The sequence below is a fragment of the Abrus precatorius genome, unplaced genomic scaffold, assembly GCF_003935025.1.
Source record: "Abrus precatorius isolate BTA unplaced genomic scaffold, Abrus_2018 Scaffold10, whole genome shotgun sequence".
NCBI classification, from domain to species: Eukaryota; Viridiplantae; Streptophyta; class Magnoliopsida; order Fabales; family Fabaceae; genus Abrus; species Abrus precatorius.
This window is the reverse complement of record NW_020874292.1, coordinates 22597540-22610459: the sequence shown is the minus strand read 5'-3', so window position 1 is coordinate 22610459 and position 12920 is coordinate 22597540. Positions and strand designations below refer to the sequence as shown.

Here is a 12920-nt window from a genome sequence, read left to right as displayed (position 1 = left end):
AATTTTCCAGAGAGGAGAGAACAATTTTTAGAGGGAATGAAAAATCAAGAAAGCAAGGTTATTAGAGAGGGTTTAAAAATCAAGAGTGGAAGAATATTAAGAAGAAGAAGAAAATATGGATCAAAAGTTAAAGAGGAGAAGGAAAAATATTATTTCTATTATCTCACCACTACCAAGTATTTCTTTTCTTCATTGTGAGTATCGCTTGTATTGTTTTCTGGCTGCAAGGTTTGAAAAGTTTGCTTAATGAACGTGAATCTAAGATAAAACGAGAAAGCTGAGAAAGTAGAGTTAGCTATATAATTTTTTGCTGGGTGTGGATATGTGAAATAAGATAAAGAAAGAAGCTAAACTTACATATACCATTATTTATATTTTTATTTATTTATTTATTTATTTATTTAATTTAACGTAAACAAAAGTGCAAGGCTGGAGACACTGCAATATTCACCCGATACCTACACTGGATATGCTATACACACACATAAAGTAAGCCTTTCAAATCAATGAAATCATGCCTTTTTCTTTTTCATTTTTTATATATTTTATAATAGGTATATGGTAAAGAACGGGGAAACAGAGAAATATGAGACCAACTTGACTTTATTTTTCTTTTATATATATATATATATATTAATATTATTATTATTTATTAATCAAGATTATTTTTTTTCTTTTTCTATTATTACTTTTTACTCATCTTTTATCCGAAAATGTTTATCTATCTCATATTTCATTTATGTTAAATAAAATATTTCATTCTTTTTTTTTTTTTATTCAGTTCCCTTAATCTCATTTATATATTTTTTTTATTTTTTTAAAAAAATAGTAATTAGAATAATAATAAAAAATAATTATAATTGATTTAATCCTAATTTTTTTATTATTCTACTATTTGCATTTCAATAATTTATTTATATTATTTAATATTATTATCTTTTATCATATTATATAATTTTAAATATTTGATGATGAAATTTAATATTAAATAAATAAATAATAAAATATTTGTATCTATTTATAACATTAACGTGTAACTACTCTACCGCTATGTGCTATAAATTGATAAAACCTTTGTGTATTAACATTATTTTAGGTTCTATGTATTATAAATTTATCAAAAGAAGTTTAATCCTTTAATTAAATAATAATAAACTTTTTTATTAAAATATATTTAATCTTTTTATTAAATAGAATTAATTTCATATATAATTTTTTTTTAAGTTATATTGCTAATTTTGATAATTTAAATAACTAAATATTTGATTTTTTATTTTATTTTATTTTTATAATATCGATGTGTGATTTACATTACCTTTAATTGTCTAAAAATTATAAAAGATTTATGTGTAACTTACGCTATCTTAAATTCTCTTTTAACATTAATTATAATCAAAATTAAAATCCAAATACTTCATTTACAAATAAAATATTTTTAACGATTTACAATATAATTGTGTGATCTTCCTTCATCCTCTATATTGTTTCTCGTAGGATACATGTATAACCGCGTTATCTTGTATCCTAAACATTATAATTTTATGAAAATAATTTTAATCTCAAAACAAATTTTCTTTTACTAAGTTTAGTTTTAATCAACCAACTTTGCAATTTTTATATAGAATTACGTGGTTTTGAGTTTTCTATTACACTCGGGGATACGTAGGAGAGGAAATCAGACCCGTCAAGTCAAAATAATATTTTTTAAGGTATCCATCAACATTTTAATAAATGATTTTTCTTCTTTTAAAATAAAATAATAATAATAATTATTGTTTAGGGGTTAAATAAATATTTTTCAAAATTAAAATAAATTTTACACAATTAATTTAAGGTAACTTTTTTTAAAAAAATAGACGTTGTAGGATGCTAATACCTTTCCTATATGTAAATGACTTCTTGACTTATTTTTTGTTTCAAAGATCAATTTTCAAAATTTTTTTAATGTTTTCTTTAATAAACTTTGGTGGCGACTTTTCTGATTTTTTTAGGAAACGTTTTTATTCTTAAAAGATATTTTTTTTAACCACATTTTTACCGTACCATTGTGACTGCCTGATTGCGACAAAAAAATATGTGTATTGATGATGCAATTGAACAATTAAAAGGTCTTCTTTTATTTTTTAAAAGGTATAGAAAAATAGATTTAAAAATGAATTAACTTTTATCAAAAAAATTACTTTTGAAATGGATATAGAGCCTAAATTTCATTAAAAAAACATATTAGCTGTATAAAGAAATAATTTCATGAAATTATTGAGAATGAAATTATATAATCTCCTGAAAAATTATTTTAAATTGATTATTTTTTATACATTGTAAATAAAATAATTACCACATTTTAAAGTAAATTTGAACAATTTAAAATATATGAAAATATTTTTTATTTTTGATTTAGTATTAAAAGTCAAAGGTACTAGATAGTATAATTTTGAAAGAAAAATAAAAACATCTTTGAAATGTAATAATTTCTTAGATATTGATAAATTATATTTATTTTTAAGATTAAATATCTTAAAATAAATTATAAGATAAAAATAATAATAAATTAATTAATATTCTTAATTATATAAAATGAATAAATTATTTTTTTTCAAATGCATATATAGCTTATATAATAATATTAATGATTTTAATATCAGTTGCTTTAACTAAAAAAAATATTTTAAAATTAAAATTAATAAAAACTTATGGACAATTAATAATATTTAACAAAAATTAAATAAATTAGTCTTATTGTCTATTAAAAATATTAAATAAAATTAATTACAATAATTTTATAAATTATTTTATATGATTAAAAGTTCAAAAATAAATTTTAAATAAAATTATAATAATTTAAGTAATTTTTTATTAATTAAAAAAAATATCATTCTTAAATTTGCTTCCTCCCCAAAAACTCTTTATACACTCATACGATTTTCATGCTCAATTAGAAATCAGTTCCTAAAAACATCCATAGACCTATATTTAAATAGATCAAATTAATGGTTTTTAACAAATTCTGTCTAGACTCGGGATTCCACACTATGGCTAGTGCTATACATATTTAACAAATTATCTTAAATTTTTTAACTGGTTAAAACAAAATTACTAACATTTTGAAATAAAAATAACTAGATTTTCTCATAATGATTTTTCAACAATCACTTTACTTATTAATCAGAAAAATATTAAATATTTTTAAAATTTTAGATATTAATATTAAAAATATTTTCCTTTTTCTTTAATATTCTTATTTGAGCAAATAGAAAGTGTTAGGAGAATTATTAAGAGGAAATAATGTCATGCTTACCAAAATATTCAACTACCAATCAAGTAATTACTCAAGAAGAAAAATACAAAATGAAAAGTATATTATTTAAGATGTTGGAAAAAATCATAAAACCAAAACCCTAAATTGTTAATTGGCAATAAGCGGGAGAGAACAACGTAAGAAATATCCCCTAGCTGTGACCTGCTGAGCCTAACAGCTGTGCTTCTCCTGAGCAATGGGCGGTGTATGGAAACGGTGTCGAGCTACAGCACCCACCACGCTCCTCACTTCAAACGTGTATACTTACTAACCGTTACCGTTACTCTATCCTTTTAATTTTTTTGACCATACAGCGAATACTAACGGACCATTCCACGTAATTACTCGTTTGTTCAGTTGCCAAATTACCATAATCTCAACCCGACAAATCAAACAGTCTATGTCTATTTAATGATCTCTGTCTTTAGCATTCGCATAAGAAGGAAGAATGAGGCAAATGAATTAGTGTATGATCTCAACGTTACCAACTGCCATTAATCTACTCGCCAGCTAAGCTAACAGAGTTAAATAATAATGGCCCTACATATTACCTATTTATCCATAGGTTTCCCCTCTTGACTACTCAATATTGACAATCTGAAACTTGGACTCGTGCTTATCCTTTTCGGTGTGGTCGAAGGATAATATATTATTACTCAGTTATGGACTCCAATGCCTACAACTGTTTCGTTAATAGGCTCTCAATTAAAACAGGAGTCGATTGATGATAATTATCTTCCATTAATTTCCAGGATAATGTTGAAGCCGCTTCTGCTGCAGTTCTTTTGCCGACACAAACTCTCTCTTAAACCCCATCAATTTCCCACCTTTTCTTTTGCTAAATCACGACGCGTTTGCTTTTTAATATCTTTTCATATCTCACATGAAAATACGCAAGCATCGTTAATTTAATTATCATCATTTACTCTTTAGTTAATTCTACGACGTACCCAAAAATATTTTTTAAACTTCCATACTCTTCAATATCTATGAACTAAAATTTAATTTCATCATCAAAATACATAAAAATGATAAATACAATTATATTATTGCCAAATTCACGGAGAATGTTGGTTCGGGGACTTAATGACCAGAGCACCTTGGTTTAATATGCTCTTGTAAAATACTAAAGGCTAGTTTGGACAAAGTAAAAAAAAAAAAATAGATAATAATATTTTTTATTTATTTAAAAAAATAAAGAGGAGAAAAAAAATACTTTTTCTAGAAATAATAATTCAAAATTTTTATTTAATTTGTTTTAAAATTTTCTTTTCTTTTCTCTCAACCACACAAAAGTTATCAAGATAAAAGTAGTTTATATATAATATGAAAATATGAATTTTTTTTTTTAATATTTAGATATGGAATATCTTGTTGAAAGGGTTTCTTTACCTTGGCCGTAGAGCTTGGCAGCATTACACGCAAGTTTTTGTCTACTTTTTGTGCAATTGCAAGGCAATTTCGTCCTTTAAACTAACAAGACGAGGAGTCAATTAGAGGGATCAAGTTAAGAAAGCTCTCAAGTTTAATGCTTTTTGTTTTTTTATTGAACCGACCATTTTATCTCTTAACTGGAGAAACCAGGTGGTAGAGTTTAGATTTGTGCCTTTCCAAGTGGGAAACTGTCCCTCTGCACCAAAACAAAACCAATCCGCTTCTGCTTGTGGTGTGCATATTTCATCCAGAACCTCCTCAAATTACGGTTTGAAAAGTCCAAATTAAGATTTTGGTTTGTCATTATCAATCGGTTATATTGTCTTTTTTCTCAGATATTATAAACAACATTCAATTTTTTAATCCTCTTTGCTCGGAATTAATGACCTTACTACACTACACCTTCCTCTTTTTTTATCTTCTTTTCTCTTTTTAAAGATGGCCCACCCGTCACCCGCTAAGATACTCACTTAGGAATATAATATCGAATAGACAAAAAAAAAAAAAAAAAAAAAAAAAGATATGAATGTCGCTTATATATGTAACCAACTTGCATATCGACTAGAAAATGTTTTTTAAACAATTTTGGGACAATTTTTAGTTTTTTTATCTATTTTTTGAGTGAGTTTTGGGATATGTATATGTAGCAAAATAAAACAAAAAAAAAAGAGTAATCTTATGCATAATATTGATTTTAATTATTTAAACAATGGAACTGATATATCCACTTGTGCAAGCCTTGTTCCCTAACCAGAAGTCAATATTCTTCCTATGCCTTGCTGACTTCATTTTGCATGAAAACTATGATGACCGTCCATGTCCAATTTTGTTGGATAATCTTCAAGTTTAAGCCAGAAAGAGAGAGGGAAGAGTAAAGTAAGGACAGTTTGGAAAAACAAATTGGAGAAGAGGACTTATTTTTTAATTTTAAATTAACAAATTATATATTATTTATGATGATAAAATTTATATTAATATGTTAATTATATTTTATTTTAAAAAATATTTATTTAAAATAAAATTCTGTTATTTTCTTCCGAAAACAACTCTAAACAAAATTGTATAGTTAGTCAAATGCATAAAATAGACGCAATTGATTACTTATTAAATTCACCCTATACGATTTTTTTTTCAATATGATCATAACTAACGCACTTTGTTATCTCATGATTATTTCCTGTAAGAACAAGTGGAATGTGATATGATGCATGCACGCACTTGCAGTTGACGCCACTTTATTAATCCTTTGTTACAAGAGTATTTTTTTTATGCGTATATACTAATAGTATTTATATTATAACGCCAAATTTAATTTAATCTCTGATCATTTATCATATACTTTTTTAGAAAACATTAAAATGTATAATCTTATCAGTTAAATTAATATTGACAAATATCACAAATAACAATACGCTTTATATATTACAATAGCAAGTAATGTAGTATTTTAATTAGCATGTTTCTTTCGCATTTTATGTTGATATTTTGATACGACACTCTTCAATCTCTTACAATAAAGTATTTTAAAATGATGTCACATGTTGCCCATCTTCATTAAATATGCTGCGATATATATATATGAACTGCTTCGCAACCCGCAAACATTGCATAAAAAGAAATGAGGTAAATGCAAAGCTACATGGAATAGTCAGACATAATTAATTAGACATGAAAGATTAGAATTTGAACTATCACTCATGTCAAAATAATTTACAATATCCTTTTTTCCAATTTTGAAACACTAAAGCTCCCATGCTTTCTAGGTTGACGTAAACAAATCCCTTTCTGGAGAAGTTATACCTCATTATCTGTAATCAGTTTATAAAAAGAGTGATATATACTAGTAAAATTGGCTAATATAGCAACATCTACATATGTTGACGTGGGGGGTTGTTGACGTTACACTTGTTTTGTTTACAAAAGCGACTTAACTGTATATTAATCAATATTTTTAACGTCCAATAAAATGACAAAAATATACATTTAATCTAAATTAATCAGCTGAACATATATAAGGAGCGACAAGATTGTTGAGTTATGATAATTTGTCTAATCAATTAATATATGTAAAAGAAAAGAAAAAGGATTAGTTACACTTCATAAATTTTAAAATAATAGTATATTTTAATTTTGGCCATTAGTTACATTTATTTATTTTTTACATTTAACTAATTATTTGTCTTTATAAAATTTTAAATTAAATTAAATTTACTACTAATTACTAAGTACTTCTAATAATGAAAAGAAAACACACCTTTAATTTAAAGACGAGAGATGTCGTATGACGATAAATAGTTAACATCAAAATTTAGAGTCAATACTGTTGAGAAAGTTTTTTTTTTAATCTAAATAAAAATTAAAGTTGGTGATGGGAACAATAATTATTTTTTCTCATATGCTTAATTTTGATATATAAATTTTATTAGTATATATACTTAAGTTTAAATTTAGTATAAACTTTTATTTTAATTTCTAAAACAAATACTAATAGTCAATTTTCTGTTATGTTGATATATTTTTGCTTTAAATAAATTTTTTATTGTTTAAAAAAATTTAAAAATAAATTGCGAAAAAATTAAACGACACAAAAATATTTTCAGTCATTTCCGCTATTGAGATAAATGACTCAATAAATAAAATAAATTTTATAGCTTTACGATAACAAAATATATATATATATAATTTTATTAAAAAATATTTAATTTTTAACATAATATATGCAATATATTTAATAACTAATCTTAAATGTTTTTAAATTTTAAAATTATTTAAGCCACATGCGAAGGGAAAACCTTGAACCACACACAAAGCATCAGCATTTGCGGGTCCTTGTGCAGCCTCCTTGAGTAACGGTTGATTGATTATTGAGAATAAATCAGACACACACGTATTAATTTGTTTTTTTTTATATATATTATTTAATTATATTTTATTAAATAATTTTATTTTAAAACTTTCCTATGTTAAAAAATTTATATCCTATAAGTTATGTTTCTAAAATTTTATATTAATCTATTTTTTATTCCTCCAACATATATATTAAGTTTAACGTAATACATTATTTTAAAATATATAAGAATTATTTTTTATCATCATTTAATTTTATAAGATTTGATGGGAATAATTTAGATAATATACTGTTAGAATTTATTGGTTAAACAAATAAAAATAACATTATATATAAAATTATGATCAAATATAAAAATAGGCATTACTCAAATTGACGACAAATAAGAAATTATGTTTAATTAATAATACATTATTATTATTGTTGTTATTATTAAGTATATTTTTCATGAATTCTGTGAAGAAGAGAATGAATCTAGGTTATTTGGTCTGATTATACAATAATACATTATCTTTAGATAAAATTAAAAACTAAGAATTTGAATTTTTGAAAATTTAATTATATCTAATAATATACTTCTATAGACTATTTGTTTTGAAATTTCTTTAACTATAAGTCAATTGGATTATGGACAAATTAATAAAAGTTACAAATATCCAAACCCGTTCCTTTTCTGTCGCCATTCTACCGAATCCACCAGGCACCAGTCAATCTACAACGTTCCTTTCGTGAAATATATGTATTTATCCGGAAAAAAAAAAGTCCTAATAAATTATAATTCATCACCCCACTTCTCATAATTATATCATAAACCATTCTTTACTTATCCTTTGTTTGATTTGATATGTCCTAAATTATAATTCATCGTTGTAGCTTGTTGATAACTTAATTCAGAAGCTTACCAATCCACCTTTAAATTACCATTTCTCTTTTCCGTGATTAATCGGTCAATATAATTAAGAAGGTTCAATACGCTGGACGGGCTCAGCGGTGAACGGCTCCACCACCACCATCATCAACTTTAGTAATAATTATAATTATATAGAATAAGAATGTAGTCTACATCTACTATTAACTACCATTTCATAATTAATAATATCTATTAATTTCTTCACAAAAAGAAAAAAGAAGAAAAATATGGAAGGTGCCTAGTTCCCAGTCCACACAGTGACCAAGCAAAGTAAACCGAGAGCAAGAGGGTCCTACACGAGTAGCCACGTCATACACATTAATCGATTCCATGTATCCAACGGTTCAGATTCCATCATGACTAGCGTCCCTCCACTCCATTTTCTATAAATTCTCTTCTCTATCTCTCACTCACTCTCAAACACTTGAAAGCTTATTAACTTTTCCGGCGAACAAACATGTTTTCTTGGAAAGTTCTTCTCATCTCCGTCGCCGTTGTTTTCGCCGCGTTGGGGCTCAAAGCCTCTCTTCCACTCGCCACCACCAACCTACCTATCCTGTGGACCTTCTTCCTTTTGTGCTTCAAGCCTCCTTATCTCTACGTCATCCTCAACGCCATCATCATCTCCATCGTCGCCTCCTCCAGGTTCAATCACTCCTCCGCCGAACCCAACCACCCTCCCGAACCAACTCCTCCGCCTCCTCCGGTGCACGTCATTCCGGAACCGCCGCTTCTGGAAATGAAGGCCGTGCTGGTTAACGGATCAGACGCGGTTGAAGAAGCAGAGGATGAGGGGGATGAGGAAGAGAAGAAAGTAATCGACGAAGGAATGACGCTGATGAGAACAGACTCGACGGAGATTGCGCCGGAATATCTATATCCGGACGAGAAACCTCTCGTTTCTGCTAGGTTCGGTCACCGGAAACCGCCTAAAGCCAGTTATGAAGGTATTAGATTTCTCGCTCATTTTTTCCCTTATCTGAATTATTAATTAAGAAAAAGAAAAAAGAAAGGTAGAATAAGTGTTTCAGTTTCAGCGCATGTTGTCGTTTTGCGAATTGCATGTAATTAAGTATGGCGTTTACTTGGACTAGTAGGTGGAAGAGCGTTGAGGGTGGTGGCAAAGGTGAAACGGCACGAGACGTTGGAGAACACGTGGAAGGCGATAACGGAAGGTCGATCCATGCCGTTAAGTCGACACATGAAGAAGTGTGACACGTGGCAAAGCGGCGGCAACGCGGGCCCACCCGAAGCAACTGTGAACAAGTGTGAGACATTCAACGATGGGAGCAAGACGGTGAGCGCGTCTGCTGCGAGGCTGCGGAGAGAACCCTCTCTGAGTCAAGACGAGTTGAATCGGCGCGTGGAAGCGTTCATACACAAGTTCAACGAGGAGATGCGGTTGCAAAGACAACAATCCTTGGAACAATACATGCAGATGATTAACCGTGGTGCTGCTTAATCTCACTCATTTTCTGCTGTAAAAACACATTCATATTCTGTAGGAATATTCATAGTATAGTTACCAAAAAAACAAATACATTGTAAATATTTCAACAGGTGTAGTTACAGTGTAGAGAGTAATGGTCTTTGCAATAGGGGTATTTAATTCTTTCTTTTTTTTTGCCATATAAGTTTATGGTTGGATTAGAGTCATGACAATCATTATTTCTTTTATTTGTTCCCTTGTGATCCACTTATGAAAAATGTGGTTCAAGTTCAGCTTAGAATAGCAAAACACACAGAGAAACTCTTAGGAATGTGCTGATTAGCATGATAATGCCTTAAATGCTTCTAATTTCATTTTATCGTATTCAAAAATAAAGCAAATATAGCTTATTTGAAAATAATCCACACGTGCACACAAATTATAGATTGTTGATTTAAGTTGTTAAAAAGTGATTTAATTACTTACAGCTAATCATCTCTTCAAAATATGGTATGACTAACTTCTTCTAAATTTATTATTATAATATAAGTTTTTATAAATAAATTATAAAATTTAATATAATTAATGCATTAAATAACATTTATTTTTGTAATTTTTAATAAAATTTTATATTTCACTTTTTATCCTTTGCAATATTTTACAGATTAAAAATACTTATATATAATAATAAAAAAACTGTTTATTCAGAGGTTGATCCATGTGTTTGGTAGTAAAATTTATTTATTTCACTTTAACATATTTTTTATTAAATACATCACCTATATATAAATATGTTCGATAAATAATTAATGCATAATTGATTTATTTTTTTTAAAAAAAAATTATTAGCTTAGAAAAACTATTTATTCATATTTGTTTCAAATTAGTAACCACGATCTCGATATATTCCCTACCATTTCAGTGAAAGTGTAATACAAAGAATTAAGTAATTACATAAATTTAACAATTTGTGAATCGTGTTTGTAATCTATCTGCAGAAAATTATATGCTAGTAATAGAACTTTTTAATTGATTTATTAATTTACTGAATAAATCTCTAGATTTTGTATTACATGTGTGTGCATATATATATATATATATATAATCTTTTCACAGTAGTGCAAATATAAAAAAATTTATATTTAATTTAAGTTTTTTATTCAACTTAATTATATAAGTTTTTATTTATTTATTTGTGAAATTTTCCCACATCCAAGAAATACAAATTTTACATTGTTTCACGAAACGATGCAGTGCTCTTTTCTTTTACTGAATATGAGGGAAAGTTGATTTTACGCTGGACCAGATAAAAATTAAACAGAAAAACTTTTTTGATGGGATTTCCATATTCAATGTGGGGGAACACGTGGCCCTAAATTAAAACCCCAACTAAAAAATAGCGTCAAAGTCCACCAAAAACTTAATTAAAAAATAAAATAAAATAAATGTGAAAAGAGGAAACGAAGTCCGAAACTTTGAATGTAAGAGAACCGGCCTTCGCCCAATGGGAACGTCATTATAAATTGAGTAAAAGTCAACCCAGAAACAGAACAAAACAATAAAAAGCAAAATCGAAATTGCAAAATGTGTTACCGAAATTGTGTTTCTTCCTAAAAATAGTTGAGTAGAAAGGCAAGGGGACGTGTCTATTCAAAGAGCTATCTATGATTTTAAGAAGAAAGGATGGGGTCTTAAAATTCTCTCATAAATGATAGTGGATAGGCTAGTTAATTGTGCCCATACTTGTGACATACATCTTTCACTTTCTTAAATCTTCTCCTCAACGTTGCACGAATTTTATTTATAACAAATAAATATTTAATTTATAAAAATTAATAAAAGATAGTTATATATTATAATTTTTTATATTTTTAAATCATTGTTTTCATCCTTCAATTTAAATATCAATTTAAATTTCATCTTTTAATTTTATTTATTAATTTTAATCTTTTAATTTTAAAAATATTTTAAATATATTATCTTTTGTTAAACTTTTTGTTTTGGGACATGTGTCTTAATTGTCTTCTTCTTTGTATGTTTATGTATTGTTGATCGTATTTTTTTTTTATTTTCTCTTTTCTTAGCATTTTTCTTTCCTTTTATTTTCTTTTTCAATCTTTCTTCTTTTTTTTATTTTTTCTTTTCTTCTTCTCTTTAAAACTTTACACAACAAGAGCAGTAAATATGATGGGCATTTAAAGTGTTGTCACGACCTTGAAAGGATAATTAGAGTTGTCAAAGTAGGTTTGACTTGATGGGTCAGCCACTTAGCTCATTAAAATTAGTAAGTCAAACTGAATATTTTGAACTCATCGACCCACCCTGTTTTAGCCTGCCAATGGTAAGTTAGGATGGGTTAACCTGTCAGCTCATATTTTATTTTTAAAAATTTTAAAAAATTAATTTTTATTAATATAAAAATATTTTTAAATGTTTTTTTATTTATTGTAATTTTTAAAATTTTTTGTTAATTTTCACTTAGCTAATCCATTGATCCATAGTTCATCAACCATTTTTTATTTTCTTTTTTCACATATTTGGTTAGTCTGTCCTCACTCTTAAACTGGTTGGATTGAAAAATTCAACATATTTTTTAAATGAAATAGGCTCAAATTAGCCTTTTTGAGCAAGCTTCTGGCAGGTTAGGATAGACTGGTTATTTTGTCACTCTTAAGGAAAATATCTTTGTTCTTATCAATGTAGAAGAGATAGTGATGGAAGATAAGGAAGCAATAACAGTGAGAGAGGAGGAGACAGTGTTAGGAGCAACTGTGTGGCGATGAGTTTGATGGAATTAAGGGTGCTTAATAGAAAGAGGAAATATGAAAAAAAGATAAAATGAAGAGGAAGAGTTGGAAAAAAAAGTTGAAACAAGAAAGTTGATAAAAAAAGATAATAAATAATGTATTGAATGAACAATACATAAATATTACATGTGAGAAAAGTTTTAAAAAAAATATTAATGAAGTTAGATTCTTAATAAAAAAAAATAACTTATTTAAAA

At 27.0% G+C, this 12920-nt stretch overlaps 1 protein-coding gene across 2 annotated transcripts; it reads left to right on the top strand.

The window, feature by feature from the left end:
• The first annotated feature begins 8903 nt into the window (after positions 1–8903).
• LOC113852707 lies at positions 8904–10329 on the top strand. Of its 2 annotated transcripts, none has more exons than XM_027483053.1 (2): positions 8904–9434; positions 9585–10329. In XM_027483053.1, exons 1-2 carry the CDS (start codon positions 8945–8947, stop codon positions 9947–9949), a joined length of 855 nt encoding a protein of 284 aa, XP_027338854.1. In that variant the 5' UTR covers positions 8904–8944; the 3' UTR covers positions 9950–10329. The 2 variants fall into 2 exon arrangements, with proteins under 2 accessions (XP_027338854.1, XP_027338853.1); XM_027483052.1 differs by having other exon boundaries at positions 8924–9434; positions 9582–10225.
• The last annotated feature ends 2591 nt before the right edge of the window (positions 10330–12920 follow it).